Source organism: Salmo salar, chromosome ssa09 (genome assembly GCF_905237065.1).
Source record: "Salmo salar chromosome ssa09, Ssal_v3.1, whole genome shotgun sequence".
NCBI classification, from domain to species: domain Eukaryota; kingdom Metazoa; phylum Chordata; class Actinopteri; order Salmoniformes; family Salmonidae; genus Salmo; species Salmo salar.
This window is the reverse complement of record NC_059450.1, coordinates 151,354,595-151,379,297: the sequence shown is the minus strand read 5'-3', so window position 1 is coordinate 151,379,297 and position 24,703 is coordinate 151,354,595. Positions and strand designations below refer to the sequence as shown.

The following is a 24,703-nucleotide window of genomic DNA, read 5'->3' as shown; positions in this document are numbered from 1 at the left end:
TTTAGCTGCTTGGTGTAGAACGCCCCTTGAGTGCTTGAACTACTTGGGAGTTGTAGTTCTTATATTTACTGTGCCTTTGCCACTGCCATAATGGGGGATGTCAAGAAAAACTACAACCGTCAACCAGTTTGGTGGCCAGCTGATTGGTGTTTACTCGGAAAACCTTGTCCCCTCTTGGCTAGCCAGTTTGACCATGCAGAAAACTTTGAATTACAAAATAAAACACACGACTAGCTAGCCACGGCCAATGAGCCTACTTCGGTATAAATAAGCAATCTACTACTTCTGTCTACTGTAAACAGGTATGTAGGTAAAGGCGGCGTTGCTATTTCACCAACTAACGTTAGCGAATCGTTTTTTATTTAGCTAGCTAAGAGAGTTAACGTTACAGTACCTGTTTAGCTAGCTAGTACTTTAGCGTATTCACGCACCTAGATACCTACTTGGGCGATGATTCAAAGTGAGTATAGTAACTAGCTAACTGATAATTAGAAATTCCCCTCATCGTTATTAGAGGATGTTTAACTAGCTGGTGATCATAGCTAACTGTGTGTTGGTCGATTGTAGCTAATCACTTCCATAATTGTCCTGATCAACGTAACTGTATATGTCATAACTAAGTTAACGTTAGTTAGCTAATCTTAGTTGTGTAATTTTAAATTATCCACGTTTCTGGCACTGGCAGTGGCAGGTGACATCCAACTTCCTAACCGAGGTAAAGTTGGTTTTATATTCACACGTTCAACAGACGTTGAACAGACATTCAACAGACGTTCGCCAAATGCCATTAAAAGCGGTATAAATCAATAACGAATTCACCGTTTGTCACAGAAACATTAAACGAAGTATAATTTATTCTATAAATGTCTAGCATACTTTTACTTCCTTTGTTTTGAGTAAAAATTCCAGTTTTGACTTGGTAGAAACACAAATTCTAAAATATTGCATTTAAAGATGAAGAAATCGATATCTAATTCATTGATTGTCGCAGAATTTTTTTTGAAAATATGCATTTATTTGCAATAACTTTAAAGAAATGTTAATACCAAGTGAAATTTGATCTATATGAAGTTAATGTTTATGTAGTTGTACAATGTTTACCATCTTAAATTGTATGCCAAATCAATGTTTGCATTTTTAGTGCAACAGTTCCACATTTTAAAGTAGTTACAAGGCACAGTCATTTATTTATACGTCTCTAATTTAACAGCAAAGAGGCCCCTTACAATCATTTTCTATTTTGGCTTTGTTGAAGTCCTTTTTTGTCATCACCAGACAAGCTGAATTGTACCATCTCCTGAGGTAATAGATTAAACTGTTTAACACTTATAGCCAAATGTTTAATACCCCGGGTATTCCCAGAACACATTCTGGAAAGTCTATAGATTCAGTGGTCACTTTATTAGGTACAACCCCCTATGCATGTGGAGCACAGTGAATTCAGAACTGTTAATGAACACAGAAAAGGACATAGACTGTTCAAGTTTTTAAGTCCAGTTGGAGTTTGTTACAGTCAGTATAAGTTTTGGACCATCACAGACTATGCTGTCATTTTGCACATTCTAAAGTTCAAACAAATAGTAACAGAATACCTTAATACTTAATACCTTGTCTAGCAAGCCAAAACCATGGGACTTGGTGTATGTAGGAGCAATTTATTTTCGTGAATAGGGTGGTGAACCTAATAAAGTGGCAACTGAGCGTCGATATCACAAACAACTCCTTTTGAGCAGTGTCTGTCTGTTACACGTTAGATCAATGGGTTTAATGGTAAATCTGATCCGCAAGGTCCTCATAAGCTCACTTGGATATATAGAGTTGGAGGTAAAGGAAAAAATATGAAACTAGGACTTTAAAACACTGGCAGAATTCTTTCATCCACATCCATTCACATAATATATGTCTTTTAAATTATAAATACCCTTCTAAGACCACGGTCTTTCTGGACGTTTTAAAATATTTGCAAATAGTTCTTTCTGCAAGGAATGTGAATTGAAAGGGATATGGTAATACCTATGTAGGTGATGTAGTTTCTACACTGGTATAATGTGTAGGAGTTGCACACCTCCCTGCTGAATTATGTATAGCTGATTTGGGCCAGTTTATATATATATATATTATTTTTTTTAATGATATTTTGTAAAAAATAAAAATAAAAAAAATAAGTTAGTTGGCCAGTTAGCCTCGTTAGCTCGATAACGCTAATTTACCGATACCGTCGCAGTCTAACTGCTAGACGGTACACACTATTTTCACGCCACTTCTATACAGTACAACGTGTTTTTTTTTTGTAGCAGGTTAGGAGAGCATTTCCTGAACCTTAACATCAGTGTCCTGAACTTTCGAGGTTAATTATCCAAACCTGCTACAAAGCCAATTCGGTATCAAAGTGGTGTGAAAAGAGCATTAAGCCGATCCTGTTGCAAAACGTTTCTTTAAACGGAAGCGAACGAAACGAGCAGGGACCTTATGTTACCTGAATTTGTCCGTTAGAAACTCTCGTGTTTGGACTAATGATTACACTGCAGTTGTCATCAAACGGTGACCTCATTATAATGAAATGTCATGAGTAGTTGGAAATGTAATTAGCTAATTTGTGGCAGAGTGTAACGTTACTCAAGTCAAGACACTAATCAAGGAGGAGGTAGCTGCATGGGGTAGCTACAGTACACGAGGTGGTACTGGTGGATGGGAATTACGGCTAGAAGGCATCTGTTGTTGTTTTGTAATTGCTGTACATTTCTCCATAGCAGCTGGCTTATCGGACCAGTCAGCCGTCCATGAGCCTTGCTTTATGTGACATTTTAAATGAGGTTTAACGGCCTGTAAATTAAACCTGTTCGTTTTACTATGTGATAATGCACGACTGCCTGAAATGACGTCTCGGTGGTTGTATAGCTTGGTCTTTGTCTCATAACAGTCAGACAACTGAGATCATTGAAAGTGATGTCATTCTCTGCAGGTCCAGTAGCCCATCTAATCAGCGTGTTGCAGACAGTAAAGTTGGCCGGATGATAGGCAACGGAGAGAAGCATAGCATCAGATAAGAAATAACATGTCCAATCATTTTTCCTTTCCTCTGCTATTGTCCCCCACTCTTCACTGCTGGGTGGAATGTTTCTAGTCTCAGTGTGGTGCCCTTAGGCTGCTATCAAGTCCTTTCAAATCAGAGACCTTGAAGGAAATGTGTCAAGCTTGTGGTGAGATTATTGGGACATGGCCTAAGGAGTCTCAGCACTGCTCTAGTGAAAAGTTGCCCCTGTGTTCTGCTATCAGTTTCCCCTGCGTTCATCCTGGTCTGAAAGGAATACATGGATATGAAGCTGACCTGGGAGCAGTGCTCAGAGCAGCTTCTGGCTATGGTTTTATCAACGTCCTCTGAAGACACTGACTGCCTAGCCACAAATAGAACATACCACATTGAAGTGCTGTCTGGTAATGTCACTTTTTATTTAACTAGGCAAGTCATTGACAAATTCTTATTTACAATGACGGCCTACCCCGGCCAAACCCGGACGACGCTAGGTCAATTGTAGAGCACCTATGGGACTCCCAATCACGGCAGGATGTGATACAGCCTGGATTCAAACCAGGGACTGTAGTGATGCTTCTTGCACTGAGATGCCGTGCCTTAGACCGGCTGCGCCACTCGGGGGCGGCCCAGGGTGATGTCATACAGTAGATAATGCTGCTAAATGTTTCAGTCAGAGTATGAGGAAAGAGAATCGTAGCTTGCCTGCTCGGAAGCACAGGTGTACCCAGGATATCCGTTAGCCCGCAATTCCGGACTTTTGGCCCAAAAAATAAGAAATGCCATAAATTAAACTGTTGCCGGCCAAAATGACCCGGGGGAAAAATCCATTGGAAAATAATGCTTTTATTCATTGATGGAAATATTTGTCGATGGAAATACAGTTTATCTACATGCTTATCGGTTTATAGGTTAATTTTCATAATTTAGTGGAATTAAATTGGCCTGTGTGTATTTTCGTTAGTCATTATGTATCTTATTTATCCAACACAACTATCACACGTGCAGAGCATACAGAGCCTGTTTTGAGCAGGATTTCTCCTGCTGCTCCTCATCTGGTTGCTGCTGGAATAAAACATGTTTTAGAGACTGACAGACGGGGTCTGGCGGCGCTCCAGTTCTCCCTGTCAGACTGACAGACGGGGTCTGGCGGCGCTCCAGTTCTCCCTGTCAGACTGACAGACGGGGTCTGGCGGCGCTCCAGTTCTCCCTGTCAGACTGACAGACGGAGTCTGGCGGCGCTCCAGTTCTCCCTGTCAGACTGACAGACGGGGTCTGGCGGTGCTCCAGTTCTCCCTGTCAGACTGACAGACGGGGTCTGGCGGTGCTCCAGTTCTCCCTGTCAGACTGACAGACGGGGTCTGGCGGCGCTCCAGTTCTCCCTGTCAGACTAACCAACAGAGGACTTGGAAAGCATATCAACTACTGTAGAAATGATTATAGTTATTGTGAGTAACCTAATTTATCTTCCTTTAACTCCGCCTTCTAGTGAGTTTATCCAAACAAACGGTCATTTTCCTGCCGTTCTGATAGGTTTGGAGACGGTCACAAAACGTGGTTGTAATGTTAATAAGTTGGTTGATATTGTATTGGTTACTTCTAGGCAGATGCCTCATGGGGCAGAGTGGCCCACACGCACTTTAAATGTTAGAAATCGCTAGTAAAACCTTTCTCGTGAATGACTTCATTACTGAGCGCAGAGTTGATTGCATGTTTCTCACTGAAGCATGGCTGTTTTCAGTGTTGCTATTATTGAAGCCACCCCCCCTCCCCCGAATACAGATTTTCATACTGAGAAAAGGGAAGAAGGGTGGAGGGACAGCCTCTATTTTACCAACACTCTCAGCTGTAAGGACATTTCATTTGGCAACTATGGGTCTTTTGATCATCATGCTATACTGTTTAAATATCAGCCACCGCCCACCAGTACTGGCTATAATCCTGTATAGGCCACCAAAACACTGCCCCACTTCCTTTACTGATTTCTCTGAACTATTGTCTATGATACAATCATTGTGTTGGGTGATTTTTAATATTCATGTAGACAAAGAGACTGACCATTGATTATCTGAATCTTTTGAGCTCTATGGACTTTATCCAACATGTTACTGGGCCCACCCATAACCACGGCCATACTCTGGACCTGGTTATTACCAAGGGGCTTTCTACTGGGCCCACCCATAACCACGGCCATACTCTGGACCTGGTTATTACCAAGGGGCTTTCTACTGGGCCCACCCATAACCACGGCCATACTCTGGACCTGGTTATTACCAAGGGGCTTTCTACTGGGCCCACCCATAACCACGGCCATACTCTGGACCTGGTTATTACCAAGGGGCTTTCTACTGGGCCCACCCATAACCACGGCCATACTCTGGACCTGGTTATTACCAAGGGGCTTTCTACTGGGCCCACCCATAACCACGGCCATACTCTGGACCTGTTTATTACCAAGGGGCTTTCTACTGGGCCCACCCATAACCACGGCCATACTCTGGACCTGGTTATTACCAAGGGGCTTTCTACTGGGCCCACCCATAACCACGGCCATACTCTGGACCTGGTTATTACCAAGGGGCTTTCTACTGGGCCCACCCATAACCACGGCCATACTCTGGACCTGGTTATTACCAAGGGGCTTTCTACTGGGCCCACCCATAACCACGGCCATACTCTGGACCTGGTTATTACCAAGGGGCTTTCTACTGGGCCCACCCATAACCACGGCCATACTCTGGACCTGGTTATTACCAAGGGGCTTTCTACTGGGCCCACCCATAACCACGGCCATACTCTGGACCTGGTTATTACCAAGGGGCTTTCTACTGGGCCCACCCATAACCACGGCCATACTCTGGACCTGGTTATTACCAAGGGGCTTTCTACTGGGCCCACCCATAACCACGGCCATCTCTGGACCTGGTTATTACCAAGGGGCTTTCTACTGGGCCCACCCATAACCACGGCCATACTCTGGACCTGTTTATTACCAAGGGGCTTTCTACTGGGCCCACCCATAACCACGGCCATACTCTGGACCTGGTTATTACCAAGGGGCTTTCTACTGGGCCCACCCATAACCACGGCCATCTCTGGACCTGGTTATTACCAAGGGGCTTTCTACTGGGCCCACCCATAACCACGGCCATACTCTGGACCTGTTTATTACCAAGGGGCTTTATACTGGGCCCACCCATAACCACGGCCATACTCTGGACCTGTTTATTACCAAGGGGCTTTATACTGGGCCCACCCATAACCACGGCCATACTCTGGACCTGTTTATTACCAAGGGGCTTTCTACTGGGCCCACCCATAACCACGGCCATACTCTGGACCTGGTTATTACCAAGGGGCTTTCTACTGGGCCCACCCATAACCACGGCCATACTCTGGACCTGGTTATTACCAAGGGGCTTTCTACTGGGCCCACCCATATCCACAGCCATACTCTGGACCTGTTTATTACCAAGGGGCTTTCTACTGGGCCCACCCATAACCACGGCCATACTCTGGACCTGGTTATTACCAAGGGGCTTTCTACTGGGCCCACCCATATCCACGGCCATACTCTGGACCTGTTTATTACCAAGGGGCTTTCTACTGGGCCCACCCATAACCACGGCCATTCTCTGGACCTGGTTATTACCAAGGGGCTTTCTACTGGGCCCACCCATAACCACGGCCATACTCTGGACCTGGTTATTACCAAGGGGCTTTCTACTGGGCCCACCCATAACCACGGCCATACTCTGGACCTGGTTATTACCAAGGGGATTTCTACTGGGCCCACCCATAACCACGGCCATACTCTGGACCTGGTTATTACCAAGGGGCTTTCTACTGGGCCCACCCATAACCACGGCCATACTCTGGACCTGGTTATTACCAAGGGGCTTTCTACTGGGCCCACCCATAACCACGGCCATACTCTGGACCTGGTTATTACCAAGGGGCTTTCTACTGGGCCCACCCATAACCACGGCCATACTCTGGACCTGGTTATTACCAAGGGGCTTTCTACTGGGCCCACCCATAACCACGGCCATACTCTGGACCTGGTTATTACCAAGGGGCTTTCTACTGGGCCCACCCATATCCACAGCCATACTCTGGACCTGTTTATTACCAAGGGGCTTTCTACTGGGCCCACCCATATCCACAGCCATACTCTGGACCTGTTTATTACCAAGGGGCTTTCTACTGGGCCCACCCATATCCACAGCCATACTCTGGACCTGGTTATTACCAAGGGGCTTTCTGCTGGGCCCACCCATATCCACAGCCATTCTCTGGACCTGGTTATTACCAAGGGGCTTTCTACTGGGCCCACCCATATCCACAGCCATACTCTGGACCTGGTTATTACCAAGGGGCTTTCTACTGGGCCCACCCATAACCACAGCCATACTCTGGACCTGGTTATTACCAAGGGGCTTTCTATTGACATATCCTCTATTGTTGATGTTGTTTTATCTGATCACCACTGTGGATGTTTTACTACCTTGTTGACCATAACACAGGGTAATACTGAACGCATTATTTAGAAACACTATCTTACCTCTGAAGTTGCTACAGGATTATATTGAGTGTATATCCACCTATTCTGCCTTCCTGTTGTGATGATTTAGTTGATCACTTTTAATGGCAAATTAAGGGAAACCATTTATGCTGCAGTAAAGTTGAAAAGGCCCCATCCAAACCAAGAGGCCCTTGGATGAGTGAGGAAACTAATCAATGAAAGAGAAATTGCAGAAAGGCAGAGTGGAAGTGTAGAAATTCTGTTGCAGGTCCATTATGATATTCTGAGAGAGCAACTTGGCATATCTAACAAGGCAATTAGAAATGCCAGACTGGCTAATTTCACTAATACTCTGAATCATTAGAGAGTGCTGTTCTCCACCATTGATGGCCTGATAAATCCTACCACTGCAAACCTATGTGAACTTTCCTCCACATCTAAATGTGATGAGTTTGCGGCATATTTCAGATATTATTGGTCAAGCAAGACCTGATGATGCGTGGCCTAGCCTACCATGCGAAGGCACTATGGATTTATTTTCCCTGGTTGACACAGACATGCTCAGGAAAGTGATATTACAACATCCGGTCGTGGCCGGCTGCGACACAGCTCTGGCTCGAACCTGGATCTGCAGTGACGCCTCTAGCACTCGGGAGGCCCAGATGGAATGTTTACCTGGTTATACAATGTCATCGCCCACCAAGGCTAGATGGAATGTTTACCTGGTTATACAATGTCATCGCCCACCAAGGCCCAGATGGAATGTTTACCTGGTTATACAATGTCATCGCCCACCAAGGCTAGATGGAATGTTTACCTGGTTATACAATGTCATCGCCCACCAAGGCTTGATGGAATGTTTACCTGGTTATACAATGTCATCGCCCACCAAGGCTAGATGGAATGTTTACCTGGTTATACAATGTCATCGCCCACCAAGGCTTGATGGAATGTTTACCTGGTTATACAATGTCATCGCCCACCAAGGCTAGATGGAATGTTTACCTGGTTATACAATGTCATCGCCCACCAAGGCTTGATGGAATGTTTACCTGGTTATACAATGTCATCGCCCACCAAGGCTAGATGGAATGTTTACCTGGTTATACAATGTCATCGCCCACCAAGGCTAGATGGAATGTTTACCTGGTTATACAATGTCATCGCCCACCAAGGCTAGATGTTGTTTGTTGACATAGACATTACTAGCATAGAAAAAACAAGGCCTACATTTTGACCTCAACCAGAAGCAGTAAAGCAGCCTAACTGCAGTATTATAGTCAAAAAGTAGGTTATGTAACATTGGATTGTGTTTTCTGTCCTTTACCTCCTCCCATGCTATCCTCTCCTCATAATGTAGGTTATGCAACATTGGATTGTATTTTCTGTCCTTTACCTCCTCCCATGCTATCTCGTGGACCCTTTCTTTGCTCCTCAGGTCCTGCCCCCCAGCCTTCTCTGAAGCGATCCCTGCCCCTGTAGCAGCCTTCACACCACACACACACACACACACAAACAGACGTACACACACGTACAGACACGTTGGCCTCTGGACGAGGATGACAATGGAAGAGATGAAGAATGAAGCAGAGATGACCTCCATGGTTTCCATGACACTCTACACTGTGATGTACCCCGTCTTCCACGAGGTAAAGAGGATTTGGTAAAGACGTAATGTAGTGTTTCTTCAATGTGTGTGTCTGTGGTCTATAAAGTTATACCCAGATACACTTGTCCCCAAAGTTCCTTGTTGTACTATTATTGTGAGGACTTCTGGTACCCACAAGGATAGTAAAACCAACCCAAACACACACACACTCTTCTTATTCAATGGTGTTTGTGTGTACCAGTGTACTGTAGGGGGTTTCTGCTGTGTTAGCTAATGAGATGAAGTTCCATGTATGTAGCTACTAGCTATGCAGTTTGAAGTGTTTTCATGTTGTGCTAATTAGTATAGCTCTGTGTTTCCTTGTTTGTGAGATGTGTATATATGCTGTGTTAATGAGACGATATCTGTTAGAAAGTGTTTTGATGCATTGATAATGTGTTTACAGTTGGAGAGAGTGAACCTGTCGGCAGCACAGACCCTGAGGGCAGCGTTTATAAAGGTAAAGAGGTGGAGGGACAGGGCAGCAGGTTTATCAAGGTAGGGACCCATACACCAAATCACTCTTCATGGGAAAGGACAGGAGTTTATGAGAGACACAATAGTCCTGAGGGGTATTTTAGGAAGCAGGATGAGATGTTTCTACAACTTGATTGGAGTCCACCTGTGATCAATTCAATTGTTTGGACATGATTTGGAGAAGGCACACACCACTATATGTAAGGTCCCACAGTTGACAGTGCATGTCAGAGCAAAAACCAGGGACTGGGAGACTAGTCAGGATCGAGGGAAAGATGAACAGAGCAAAGTACATGGAGATCCTTAATGAAAACCTGCTCCAGAACACTCAGGACCTCAGACTGGGGCAAAACTTCACCTTCCAACACGACAACGACCCTAAGGACACAGCCAAGTAGTAACCAAAAAAGTGTTAAACAAATCAAAATATTTTAGATTCTTCAAATAGCTGCCCTTTGCCTTGATGACAGCTTTCCACACTCTTGGCATTTTCTCAACCAGATTCACCTGGAATGCTTTTCCAACAGTCTTGAAGGAGTTCACACACATGCTGAGCACTTGTTGGCTGCTTTTCCTTCACTCTGCGGTCCAACTCATCCCAAACCATCTCAGTTGGGTTGAGGTTGGGTGATTGTGGAGGCCAGGTCATCTGATGCAGCGCTCCATCACTCTCCTTCTTGGTCAAATAGACCTTACACAGCCTGGAGGTGTATTGGGTCATTGTCCTGTTGAAAAACAAATGATAGTCCCACTAAGTGCAAATCAGATGGGATGATGTATCGCTGCAGAATGCTGTGGTTGCCATGCTGGTTAAGTGTGCCTTGTGTTCTAAGTAAATCGCTGACAGTGTCAAGAGCAAAGCACCCCCACATCACACCTCCTCCTCCATGCTTCACGGTGGGAACAACACATGCAGAGGTCATCCATTGACCTACTCTGCATCTCACAAAGACACGGTGGTTGAAACCAAAAATATTACATTTGGACTCATCAGACCAAAGGGCAGATTTCCACCGGTCTAATGTCCATTGCTCGTGTTTCTTGTCCCAAGCAAGTCTCTTTCTTATTGGTGTCCTTTAGTAGTGGTTTCTTTGCAGAAATTCCACAATGAAGGCCTGATTCACACAGTCTCCTCTGAACAGTCGATGTTGAGATGTGTCTGTTACTTGAAATCTGTAGCATTTATTCGGGCTGCAATCTGAGGTGCAGTTAACTCTAATGAACTTATCCTCTGCAGCAGAGGTGACTCTGGGTCTTCCTTTCCTGTGGCGGTCCTCAGTTTCATCATAGCGCTTGATGGTTTTTGCGACTGTATTTGAAGAAACTTTAAAAGTTCTTGAAATTGTCCGTGTTGACTGACCTTCATGTCTTAAAGTAATGATGGACTGTCATTTATCTTTGCTTATTTGAGCTATTCTTGCTATAATATGGACTTGGTATTTTACCAAATAGGGCTATCTTCTGTATACCACCCCTACCTTGTCACAACACAACTGATTGGCTCAAACGCGTTAAGAAGGAAAGAAATTCCACAGATTAACTTTTAACAGGGCACACCTGTTAATTACAATGCATTCCAGGTGACTACCTCATGAAGCTGGTTGAGAGAATGCCAAGAGTATGCAAAGCTGTCAAGGCAAATGGTGGCTACATTGAAGAATCTGAAATATAACACTTTTTTTGGTTACTACATGATTCCATGTGTGTTATTTCATAGTTTTGATGTCTTCACTATTATTCTACAATGTAGAAAATAAAGTGAAACCTTCGAATGAGTAGATGTGTACAAACTTCTGACTGGTTTCTGTAAATATACTTTTCTGGGTGGTAAATGTTTTCAGTGTAAACTTAAAACAGATATAACGTATGTAGAAAAGATAATGGAGCTGTCTTGTATTTATTATTAATTGATTATAATGTTTTACTATCGCCAAAATAATAACTAGACAGGGTCAATCTAAAACTCCCAAAATGTTATGACCTCCATTGATTTAGTTTATTTTTGATTCACTCAGCCCTATTTGCAAAATGTGTAGAATTGCAGGAAATGAGCTCTCCGTGACAATGCGAGGGAAAACATTGTCATAGACCAGTGATGGGCTACTTTGATGGGGGTGGGAGCCACAAAAAAATTTAACTTATCATGAGAGGTTGCAGTGGCTCGTGGGTCTGCGTACCCACATCCATTTTGCCATGGGGTGCAGAGAAAATGTTAGGTTTTAAAGTAAGCTTGCTGTAATTCTATCCATTTTGCCATGGGGTGCAGAGAAAATGTTAGTTTTCAAAGTAAGCTTGCTGTAATTCTATACATTGCCATGGGGTGCAGAGAAAATGTTAGGTTTTAAAGTAAGCTTGCTGTAATTCTATCCATTTTGCCATGGGGTGCAGAGAAAATGTTAGTTTTCAAAGTAAGCTTGCTGTAATTCTATACATTGCCATGGGGTGCAGAGAAAATGTTAGTTTTTAAAGTAAGCTTGCTGTAATTCTGTCCATTTTGCCATGGGGTGCAGAGAAAATGTTAGTTTTTAATATGATAACTGATGATCATTGGACCCCACCCTGATTGGTAATTGGACCATGCTGACTACAAGGTTAAATAGCTGGCCGCTGGACTAAATTACCAATATAAAACAATGTGGCTGACATGGGCCAATCGACTGTCTGCTGATGCACAACCACATGTTGCACCTTGTGATTTGTCTATTAGTCTAACACTCAACAGTAAATTAATATTAAATTATTAATAATAATAATTGGTCTGCAAACCACCAGCTGACGATCCCTGTCATAGACTGATAATGTGTACTCTGTGGTTGATTAGCAGAGCCTGGTGATGTGTACTCTGTGGTTGATTAGCAGAGCCTGGTGATGTGTACTCTGTGGTTGATTAGCAGTGCCTGGCGATGTGCACTCTGTGGTTGATTAGCAGTGCCTGGCGATGTGTACTCTGTGGTTGATTAGCAGAGCCTGGTGATGTGCACTCTGTGGGTTGATTAGCAGGGCCTGGTGATGTGTACTCTGTGGGTTGATTAGCAGGGCCTGGTGATGTGTACTCTGTGGTTGATTAGCAGAGCCTGGCGATGTGTACTCTGGTTGTCAGGCTGAGAAGGAGAACCCAGGGCTGACCCAGGACATCATCATGAAGATCCTGGAGAAGAAAAACGTGGAGGTCAACTTCATCGAGTCACTACTGCGCATGGCTGCAGACGACGTGGAAGGTGTGTCTTTCTGCGTTTGTCTCTGTCCGCTTGTGTGTCTGTCTCTGTTCTGCAGTGAATAACCTCGTCCAAGAAGATGGTTAGGCATTATGCCTCTGTGTGCAGTACTGTCTGTCTCCTCAGGGTGGCACTGCTTCTCCACAAATATAACAGCCTGTCCTCCTGTGAGACATTTCCACCCTCCAGGATAGAATTTCCTCTCCTGCATGGCCTGATTGATGGTAGTAATTAATTATTGTGCACAGCTTGAAAAGCTCAGCTATAGTTACACACACACACATAGTGATGAGAGCACCCTCGCTCCTGTTTGAATACTAAATATACAGTGCCTTCAGAAAGTATTCATACCCCTTGACTTATTCCATATTTTGTTGTTACAGCCTGAATTCAAAATGTATTACATTTATTTTTTTCTCACCCATCTACACACAATATCCCATAATGACAAAGTCAAAACATGTTTTAGCAAATTCATTTCAAGTTTATTACAGCAATATCTAGTTTACATAAGTATTCACACCCCTGAGTCAGTACATGTTAGAATCACCTTTGGCAGCCATTACAGCTGTGAGTCTTTCTGGGTTAGTCTAAGAGCTTTCCACACCTGGATTATTCTTTTAAATGTTTCTAGCTCTGTGAAGTTGATCATTGCTGGACAGTCTTGCCATAGATTTTCAAGTAGATTTAAGTTAAAACTGTATCTAGGTCACTCAGGAACATTCAAGGTCGTCATGGTGAACAACTCCAGTGTATATTTGGCCTTGTGTTTTACGTTATTGTCCTGCTGAAAGGTGAATTTGTCTCTCAGTGTCTGTTGCAAAGCAGACTGAACCAGGTTTTCCTCTAGGATTTTGCCTGTACTTAGCTCTATTCCGTTTCTTTTTATCCGAAAAAACTCCCTAGTCCTTGCCGATGACAAGCATACCCATAACATGATGATGCCACCACCATGCTTGGAAATATGAAGCAGGGTGCTCAGTGATGTGTTGTGTTGGATTTTCCCCAAACATAACACGTTGTATTCAGGGGCAGTTTCACCAAGTGCGTTATTGCAAACAGGATGCATGTTTTGGAATATTTGTATTCTGTACAGGCTTCCCTATTTTTCCTATTTTCAATTAGGTTAGTGTTGTGGAGTAACTACAATGTTGTTGATCCATCCTCAGTTTTCTCTTATCACAGCCATTAAACTCTGTAACTGTTTTAAAGTCACCGTTGGCCTCATGGTGAAAACCCTGAGCGGTTTCCTTCCTCTCCGGCAACTGAGTTAGGAAGGACCCCTGTATCCTTGTAGTGACTGGGTGTATTGATACACCATCCAAAGTATAATTAATAACTTCACCATGCTCAAAGGGATATTATTTTTTTTTTTACCCATCTACCAATGTGTGCCCTTCTTTGCGAGGCATTGGAAAACCTCCCTGATCTTTGTGGTTGAATCTTTGTTTGAAATCCTCTGCTTGACTGAGGGACCTTACAATTATCTGTATGTGTGAGCTACAGAGATGAGGTAGTCATTCAAAAATAATGTTGAAGACTTTTATTTTACACAGAATGAGTCCATGACACTTATTACATTTGTATTTTATTGAACCTTTCATTCTTATTTACAATGACGGCCTACCGTCGGCCTACTGGGGAAAAGTGGGTTAACTGCCTTGTTCAGGGACAGAACAACAGATTTTTACCTTGTCAGCTCAGGGATTCGATCTAGCAACCTTTCAGTTACTAGTCCAACGCTCTAACCACTAGGCTACCTGCCTCCTCTACACTCTAACCACTAGGCTACCTGCCTCCTCTACACTCTAACCACTAGGCTACCTGCCTCCTCTACACTCTAACCACTAGGCTACCTGCCTCCTCTACGCTCTAACCACTAGGCTACCTGCCTCCTCTACACTCTAACCACTAGGCTACCTGCCTCCTCTACACTCTAACCACTAGGCTACCTGCCTCCTCTACACTCTAACCACTAGGCTACCTGCCTACTCTACACTCGAACCACTAGGCTACCTGCCTCCTCTACACTCTAACCACTAGGCTACCTGCCTCCTCTACACTCTAACCACTAGGCTACCTGCCTCCTCTACGCTCTAACCACTAGGCTACCTGCCTCCTCTACACTCTAACCACTAGGCTACCTGCCTCCTCTACACTCTAACCACTAGGCTACCTGCCTCCTCTACACTCTAACCGCTAGGCTACCTGCCTCCTCTACACTCTAACCGCTAGGCTACCTGCCTCCTCTACACTCTAACCACTAGGCTACCTGCCTCCTCTACGCTCTAACCACTAGGCTACCTGCCTCCTCTACGCTCTAACCACTAGGCTACCTGCCTCCTCTACGCTCTAACCACTAGGCTACCTGCCACCTCTACACTCTAACCACTAGGCTACCTGCCACCTCTACGCTCTAACCACTAGGCTACCTGCCTCCTCTACGCTCTAACCACTAGGCTACCTGCCTCCTCTACACTCTAACCACTAGGCTACCTGCCTCCTCTACGCTCTAACCACTAGGCTACCTGCCTCCTCTACGCTCTAACCACTAGGCTACCTGCCTCCTCTACACTCTAACCACTAGGCTACCTGCCTCCTCTACACTCTAACCACTAGGCTACCTGCCTCCTCTACACTCTAACCACTAGGCTACCTGCCTCCTCTACACTCTAACCACTAGGCTACCTGCCTCCTCTACACTCTAACCACTAGGCTACCTGCCTCCTCTACACTCTAACCACTAGGCTACCTGCCTCCCCTACACTCTAACCACTAGGCTACCTACCTCCTCAACACTCTAACCACTAGGCTACCTGCCTCCTCTACGCTCTAACCACTAGGCTACCTGCCTCCTCTACGCTCTAACCACTAGGCTACCTGCCTCCTCTACGCTCTAACCACTAGGCTACCTACCTCCTCTACGCTCTAACCACTAGGCTACCTACCTCCTCTACGCTCTAACCACTAGGCTACCTACCTCCTCTACGCTCTAACCACTAGGCTACCTGCCACCTCTACGCTCTAAACACTAGGCTACCTGCCTCCTCTACGCTCTAACCACTAGGCTACCTGCCTCCTCTACGCTCTAACCACTAGGCTACCTGCCTCCTCTACGCTCTAACCACTAGGCTACCTGCCTCCCCTACACTCTAACCACTAGGCTACCTACCTCCTCAACACTCTAACCACTAGGCTACCTGCCTCCTCTACGCTCTAACCACTAGGCTACCTGCCTCCTCTACGCTCTAACCACTAGGCTACCTGCCTCCTCTACGCTCTAACCACTAGGCTACCTACCTCCTCTACGCTCTAACCACTAGGCTACCTACCTCCTCTACGCTCTAACCACTAGGCTACCTGCCTCCTCTACGCTCTAACCACTAGGCTACCTACCTCCTCTACGCTCCAACCACTAGGCTACCTGCCTCCTCTACGCTCTAACCACTAGGATACCTGCCTCCTCTACGCTCCAACCACTAGGATACCTGCCTCCTCTACGCTCCAACCACTAGGCTACCTGCCTCCTCTACACTCTAACCACTAGGCTACCTGCCTCCTCTACACTCTAACCACTAGGATACCTGCCTCCTCTACGCTCCAACCACTAGGATACCTGCCTCCTCTACACTCCAACCACTAGGCTACCTACCTCCTCTACGCTCCAACCACTATGCTACCTGTCTCCTCTACGCTCTAACCACTAGGCTACCTGCCTCCTCTACGCTCCAACCACTAGGCTACCTGCCTCCTCTACACTCTAACCACTAGGCTACCTGCCTCCTCTACACTCTAACCACTAGGCTACCTGCCTCCTCTACACTCTAACCACTAGGCTACCTGCCTCCTCTACACTCTAACCACTAGGCTACCTGCCTCCTCTACACTCTAACCACTAGGCTACCTGCCTCCTCTACACTCTAACCACTAGGCTACCTGCCACCTCTACTCTATAACCACTAGGCTACCTGCCTCCTCTACACTCTAACCACTAGGCTACCTGCCTCCTCTACACTCTAACCACTAGGCTACCTGCCTCCTCTACACTCTAACCACTAGGCTACCTGCCTCCTCTACACTCTAACTACCTGCCACCCCAAATGTGACTTGTTAAGCACATTTTTACTTCTGAAGCGTATTTAGGCTTGCCATAAAGGAGTTGAATACTTATTGACCCAAGACATTTCAGCTTTTCATTTTTAATTAATTAGTAAAAAAATCCAAAATAAATCAAACATAATTCCGCTTTGACAGTTTGGGGTGTTGTGTGCAGGCCAGCGACACAACACCTAAATGTAATCCATTTTAAATGTAGTATGTAACAACAACAACGTGGGAAAAGTAAAAGGGTTTGAATACTTTCTGAAGACACTGTACTTCCTGCTTTTAGCCAGGCTACACTACAGTTGTACCTCTTTCTAACTTTCCCCACACAGTCACTGTACTCTGCTCACACACACACACACACACAGTCACTGTACTCTGCTCACACACACAGACGGCTCTCTGAGTGGGGCTGTTCTGTTAGTGCCTCTGGAACGCTCTCTCTACAGTCCACCACCATCTTGTTGACCTGTCTGTCTCCATGGTGACTGAGGCTGTCTTCGTGTGTGTGTGTGTGTGTAGAGTTCATGATTGACAGGCCTGAGCAGGAGTTCCAGGACTTGAATGGCAAGGCCCGGGCACTCAAACACATCCTCAGCAAGATCCCAGATGAAATCAACGACAGAGTACGCTTCTTACAGACCATCAAGTCAGTACACATACATGCATACATACATACATACATACAAGCTCGGAGACCTCCCAGTACACTGTCAGTGACGTGATTCACACTTCTCAAGCACACATTCTCCAAACACACACACATACTCTTGTTTCCATTTACAGTACCAGTCCAAAGTTTGGACACACCTACTCATTCAAGGGTTTTTCTTTATTTTTTTACTATTTTCTACATTGTAGAATAATAGTGACGACATCAACTATGAAATAACACATATGGAATCATGTAGTAACCAAAAAAGTGTTATTTTTTTTAGATGGGACTATCATTTGTGGGACTATCATTTGTTTTTCAACAGGTCAATGACCCAACACACCTCCAGGCTGTGTAAGGGCTATTTGACCAAGAAGAAGAGTGATGGAGTGTTGCATCAGATGACCTGTTCTCTACAATCACCCAACCTCAACCAATTGAGATGGTTTGGGGTGAGTTGGACAGCAGAGTGAAGGAAAATCAGCCAACAAGTGCTCAGCATATGTGTGAACTCCTTCAAGACTGTTGGAAAAGCATTCCTCATGAAGCTGGTTGAGAGAATGCCAAGAGTGTGCAAAGCTGTCATCGAGGCAAAGGGTTGCTACTTTGAAGAATCTCAAATATAAAATATATTTCGATTTAACACTTTTTTTGGTTACTACATGATTCCATATTTACTAACTAAATAATTACAGAAATCCATAACAAACAGTAGATATTGGTTACTAACACAATGCATTGATAAGTCCCTAGTGGGCTAAACCGGTATGACAGCTTGGTAGACAATGGAAAAGGGTGGGGACAGAAAAAGAGCGGGAAAGACAAAATGTATTCACTACACACAGTTGATAGTTATATTAATTGAAATGCTAATCCTTTGCACATGAACGGCTGCTCATTCGAAAATAATTGCAATGTATATATTTACGGCCTTATGTCGTTGTTGTCTTCTCTGTTGGAATCGCCGGTCCGTCTGCTGGAGAGTCAGTTCATCAGAGAGTCTCTGCTTAACTTCCCCAGGAGTCACAATGTCTTTCGTAGTTGTCGCTTTCTCAGTGGCTCTGTATGCTGTCTGTTGTAATGGATACGTCAGGCGTACAGATGTTTGTTGCATAGAATAGATGCTTCCGCGGTTGTCGGTGTTCTCGTACTAGATTTACTTAATTTCCAGCTGCAGACTAGTAATTCTCCGTCTAGGATTTGCTCTTATTCTGTAGTGATATCGATAGTCTCAGAGTTTAACCATGTCCAGCCTTGTAGCCAACGCTACCCACTGTATGGTCTCCATGGCCTAATAGAGTTGTAGTTCTTAACCATTTCACGTGTAGCGTCAGCTGCATGTTTTCTAGTCTAATGGTCTACAGAATTGTAGCCATTCCAACATGGGGACTCGTCCCAGCGTTCTCTGACTTTATGTACGTTTTGTAAGAAGTGGGTTTTATACTCTGTGGTTTCCATGACACCTGATGTAATGTCTGGCCTCACGGGGGCGTGGCCACTGACTAGTTAAACATTAAATCCATACTCCCATTTAGAAGGCTGACATCACAATACATCTTTTCACGAATAGTTTCATATTTACTCATTCATTTTAGCCAACATCTAGATGTACATTTGATCATTGAAATGTGTACACAGAGACACAGTAATGTGGGTTTCCTGTCCTTCATGAGATCACCAAATGAAACACACTCGTCATGACTCCCTTAAGTGTCCATGGACCACTCCCACATTCTCAAAAATAGAAATATTGTTTAATTCTTCTCTTTAGGAGTTTCTAAAGAGAGAGGGAGGGGGAGGGGGGCGGGGAGAGTGGGAGAGACCCACCCAGAAGGCTACATCGTGACAACTATTATTCTACAATGTAGAAAATAGTGAAAATAAAGAAAAACCCTTGAATGTGTAGGTGTGTCCAAACGTTTGACGTGCTGTACTTTCCAATGTAACACTGTCTCAAGTTAGTACACACACACACACACACACACACACACACAACAGATCTACACAATTCTTCTCCCACACACTTATTCTTTCAGGGGTTGTTTCTGCCTTGGCTCACTTTACTAGTTCTCTCATTCAATCTCGAAGTAACTTACTCAGTGGAAGATTTAGAAAAAAAAGTTTATTTGGAACAATGTTGAAAACGTTTCCCCCATTTGCTTTATGAAACTGCAGTATTTAAAAGTGAACGGGAGAGGACTGAAAGAGTGAGTAAGAGGTTCTAGAAAGGAGGGAGGGGGGGAAGGTAAAGAAGGAGAGAGAGGTGAGATGGTTCAGGATGACTGACTGCTGTTGGACAAAGAAGGAGAGAGAGAGAGAGAGAGGTGAGATGGTTCAGGATGACTGACTGCTGTTGGACTAAGAAGGAGAGAGAGAGAGAGGTGAGATGGTTCAGGATGACTGACTGCTGTTGGACTAAGAAGGAGAGAGAGAGAGGTGAGATGGTTCAGGATGACTGACTGCTGTTGGACTAAGAAGGAGAGAGAGAGAGGGGTGAGATGGTTCAGGATGACTGACTGCTGTTGGACTAAGAAGGAGAGAGAGAGAGGTGAGATGGTTCAGGATGACTGACTGCTGTTGGACTAAGAAGGAGAGAGAGAGAGAGGTGAGATGGTTCAGGATGACTGACTGCTGTTAGACTAAGAAGGAGAGAGAGGTGAGATGGTTCAGGATAACTGACTGCTGTTGGACTAAGAAGGAGAGAGAGAGAGAGAGAGAGGTGAGATGGTTCAGGATGACTGACTGCTGTTGGACTAAGAAGGAGAGAGAGAGAGGTGAGATGGTTCAGGATGACTGACTGCTGTTGGACTAAGAAGGAGAGAGAGAGAGAGAGAGAGAGAGGTGAGATGGTTCAGGATGACTGACTGCTGTTGGACTAAGAAGGAGAGAGAGAGAGAGGTGAGATGGTTCAGGATGACTGACTGCTGTTGGACTAAGAAGGAGAGAGAGAGTTTGGTTAGAGAGAGAGAGAGAGTTGAGATGGTTCAGGATGACTGACTGCTGTTGGACTAAGAAGGAGAGAGAGAGAGAGGTGAGATGGTTCAGGATAACTGACTGCTGTTGGACTAAGAAGGAGAGAGAGAGAGAGAGGTGAGATGGTTCAGGATGACTGACTGCTGTTGGACTAAGAAGGAGAGAGAGAGAGGTGAGATGGTTCAGGATGACTGACTGCTGTTGGACTCATTGCCCACAGAGATATTGCCAGCGCCATAAAGGAACTCCTGGACACAGTCAACACTGTCTTCCGAAAATACCAGTACCAGAACCGACGGGTGAGAACACACACACACACACACACACACACACGAACAATCCAATTAAGACATCTGTTCTTTTCATTCTCCCTCAGCTATCAGCAGAGTTTCAGATGTGTTTTTTCCTGTTATCTTCTGAAAGAGTGAAAAGCCTCTGTTGTTTTTCCCAGGCACTGGAACACCAAAAGAAAGAGTTTGTGAAATACTCCAAGAGCTTCAGCGACACACTTAAAACCTACTTCAAAGATGGAAAGTAAGAACCTTATCACATCCTCCTTCATGTTTCTACCCTGCTGTTCTCTTCCATGGCCCGTACAATATATCACCCATACTGGCTTACATCTGAATCATGTAGAGCAGTGTTGCCCGTACAATATATCACCCATACTGGCTTACATCTGAATCATGTAGAGTAGTGTTGCCTGTGCAGTATATCACCCATACTGGCTTACAGCCCAACTCCAGTCCTCCAGTTCCCCCAACAGCCCAACTCCAGTACCCCCAACAGCCCAACACCAGTCCTCCAGTTCCCCCAACAGCCCAACTCCAGTCCTCCAGTTTGTTATTTCCCCAGACAAACTCACCTGATTTCAACTCATCGAGGGCTTGATGATTAGTTGACAAGTTAAATCGAGTGTCCTTGTCTGGGGCTACAACAAAAATGTCTTCCACGAAGATGCTAGAGGGGGCTCAGACCATTCAGTTTTAGTTGTACGTGTCTATATAAAAATAGCAAAGTTCAAATGATTGTGTGACACGTTGGTGCGAAATCTGTATCTCGGCTGTGTCTGCACCATGGACACTGGGAGGTTAGGTGTGACTCCTTTGGGTTTCCGTATAAAGCGGGAAGAAATGCTGCTCATCTGTGGTAGGCTACATGAATAACGAGATACGCCTCCGCCTGTAATATTTCATTTTGATTCATAAGGACGGGGTCAAGTTTACGGTTTAATCTGCTTTTCTCAACTCTGCCTCACGCCCTACCACTACAGTTTAGTTGGCTTCTTAGTATTTTCGTCATAACGTCTTCATTTAACAAAGTAGACATTAATTTTCTGTATTCCACCTCTCATTACTACCAGCATTCAAGGGGGTGAAATAAGGGGTCCCCATGTGTCCATGGTTTGATGTTTTAGTTTTGGGCTGTAAACTCTTCATGAGGCACAAAGACATTCCAGTCACCCATGCTAGAGCAGAAAGGAATCGCCTCCTGCCTTACAATTTCCGATGGGTGTGAGGTGTCATAACCCCCCCCTTGCGGGAGAGAGAGAGTTCTGTAGAGCTGATTCACTGTAACCCGATCCTTTGGATCCTCACAGGAGAGTCATGACAGAAGAGAGGGGCTGGAATACTCGGTTACTGCAGATGGGGAATTTTGGTTCCCATGTCTGTATTGAGTTCAATGCTAACGCAGGCCTTCAACGGTATTCTAACTGGAAGCATGCTATTCATAGAGCCAAAGGGTTCTCTAGGCATCATCAAGCAAAGAGCATTTGAAATGCCAAATAGACCTTGCTTTACTGTCTAGGGGGCTGTCCGTGGTGCTGATAAAGCACAGCAGAGATGGGTTACAGATTTCACGCCAACCTGTCACTTCAAAACCACTCAGTGGTCTTTTGTCTCATTTTCTTAACTTTATTTATTGTGTTATAGCGTGATATAAGCAGAATTCAATATAATTCTTTGTTTATTGTGGTCTGGTGCACTGCTTAGTAGAACATGTGACTGTGTGGCAGTAATGATACTTGTTGTTTTCAGGGTGGTCACTGTGAAATCACATTTAGGGTTAATTCTCTGAAGCCTGACATTTCCACAGATCAAAGCACTGTATCAATCCCAGCGTACCATGGTTTCCTGTGACTGACACTGCCTTCCATGTGTGTCCCGCTTGTTTCCAGGGCGATAAACGTGTTTGTCAGCGCGAACAGGCTCATCCACCAAACCAACCTAATACTCCAGACCTTCAAGACCGTGACATAGATGGGGTTAACCACACTAACCCAGGCTTTTAACAGAGGACAGGAAACCATTTATATGTACAATGTTAAGATTCTGTTTCTGGGACTGTATAATTTATAAGTCCTGCTTCAAGAGGGGGATCATTTAGAGTTGCAGGCGGCCAGATTATAATTAAATTGCCAGAGATTTTCTTTTCTTTTTTTATTGTATTTTTTTTCCACCAGGATCATGCTATCTCCACAGAGTATCTTATGTCATGCTATCTCCACAGAGTATCTTATGTCATGCTATCTCCACAGAGTATCTTATGTCATGCTATCTCCACAGAGTATCTTATGTCATGCTATCTCCACAGAGTATCTTATGTCATGCTATCTCCACAGAGTATCTTATGTCATGCTATCGCCACAGAGTATCTTATGTCATGCTATCTTCACAGAGTATCTTATGTCATGCTATCTCCAGAGTATCTTATGTCATGCTATCTCCACAGAGTATCTTATGTCATGCTATCTCCACAGAGTATCTTATGTCATGCTATCTCCGTATCTTATGTCATGCTATCTCCATGCTATCTCCACAGAGTATCTTATGTCATGCTATCTCCACAGAGTATCTTATGTCATGCTATCTCCACAGAGTATCTTATGTCATGCTATCTCCACAGATTATCTTATGTCATGCTATCGCCACAGAGTATCTTATGTCATGCTATCTCCACAGAGTATCTTATGTCATGCTATCGCCACAGAGTATCTTATGTTAAAGCTCCTCTCATTTCTCCCCTCGCACACCTTCTCTTCCTTTCACTTGCTCTCTCACTTTGTCCATGTGGAAGCCAAAAGACCCGGCCTTAACGTGGCCATGGAGGCATTCCTTAATGGATGCTAAATGGTTCATACGGGGGATGGTTTCTGTATTTTGAAAGTTACATATCTTGAAAACTTGATTGCTGACAAGCAAAACATTTTTGGACTATGTCAACAATGGACTAATGAAACAAATACCAAAATATGTTTTTTGGGTGGAGTTGTCCTTTAATATAGGCACTTCTGCTTTTTTCACATTCTAACATGAACAATGAGACATGATGTTGGTGCAAGTTGTATATTTAACAGCTATTTGGTTGCAAAATGTTAAAATAAATAGTTTAAACATTTTGGAAAGATTTTAAAAGGGTATTTTTTTGTAATTTCCCATGTAAAATAGGTATTTATTTCTTCCCTGTGTAACAGTGGATTTGCCATGGTGGAATTAAGGAGCTATTCTTGGTCTGTACCTGTTTCCATCAGTCGGTTAATCCCATTCTGAAAGCGTTAATTCTTAAACGTTTATTTTTGAAATCACTGAGACCTAATTTCCGATCCTGTCGCTGTTGGCGACGGATCTTATCAGCTAATTCAGAGACGATAGAGTGTGTGTGTGTGTGTGTGTGTGTAAAATGATACCCAAGAGTATATCTCAATGTTTTATTTGACTGTGTTAGGTGCAAAACTGTTATATGAGCAGCTGGACATTGAGGGTGTGTGTGTGTGTTCGTAGATGTCTGTGATTGTTAAAGTAATTGAGTTACTGTGTTGCTATGTTGAACATGTTACTGTGTGGGAATTGTGAATAGACCACAGAAACTGCATGCTGGACACGCGAACACAAGCCTCACTCGGTTGTTGCCAGGAGACATTTGCTCCAGGCTTTGAGAGATGGGCATAATGAAATAATACTGGGGGGTTTCTTTGCCACTGTTATGGCTACTGGTGGCAGTTAACTCTCTGGGACTGTGCTACAGTACTTGAAGAGTGCTAGGATTCATTATTTTACCAGGTAAGTTGACTGAG

The 24,703-nt window shown here is 44.4% G+C and overlaps 1 protein-coding gene across 2 annotated transcripts; it reads left to right on the top strand.

The window, feature by feature from the left end:
* Window positions 1-120: 120 nt before the first annotated feature.
* Window positions 121-23,322, top strand: LOC106613246 (programmed cell death protein 10). 2 transcript variants are annotated; one of them, XM_014215318.2, is made up of 8 exons: window positions 121-302; window positions 8,995-9,205; window positions 9,611-9,664; window positions 12,782-12,899; window positions 17,523-17,649; window positions 20,849-20,927; window positions 21,080-21,162; window positions 22,808-23,322. In XM_014215318.2, the coding sequence occupies exons 2-8, from the start codon at window positions 9,116-9,118 to the stop codon at window positions 22,887-22,889; spliced, it is 633 nt and encodes a 210-aa protein (XP_014070793.1). In that variant the 5' UTR covers window positions 121-302; window positions 8,995-9,115; the 3' UTR covers window positions 22,890-23,322. The 2 variants fall into 2 exon arrangements, with proteins under 2 accessions (XP_014070793.1, XP_014070794.1); XM_014215319.2 differs by having other exon boundaries at window positions 140-460.
* The last annotated feature ends 1,381 nt before the right edge of the window (window positions 23,323-24,703 follow it).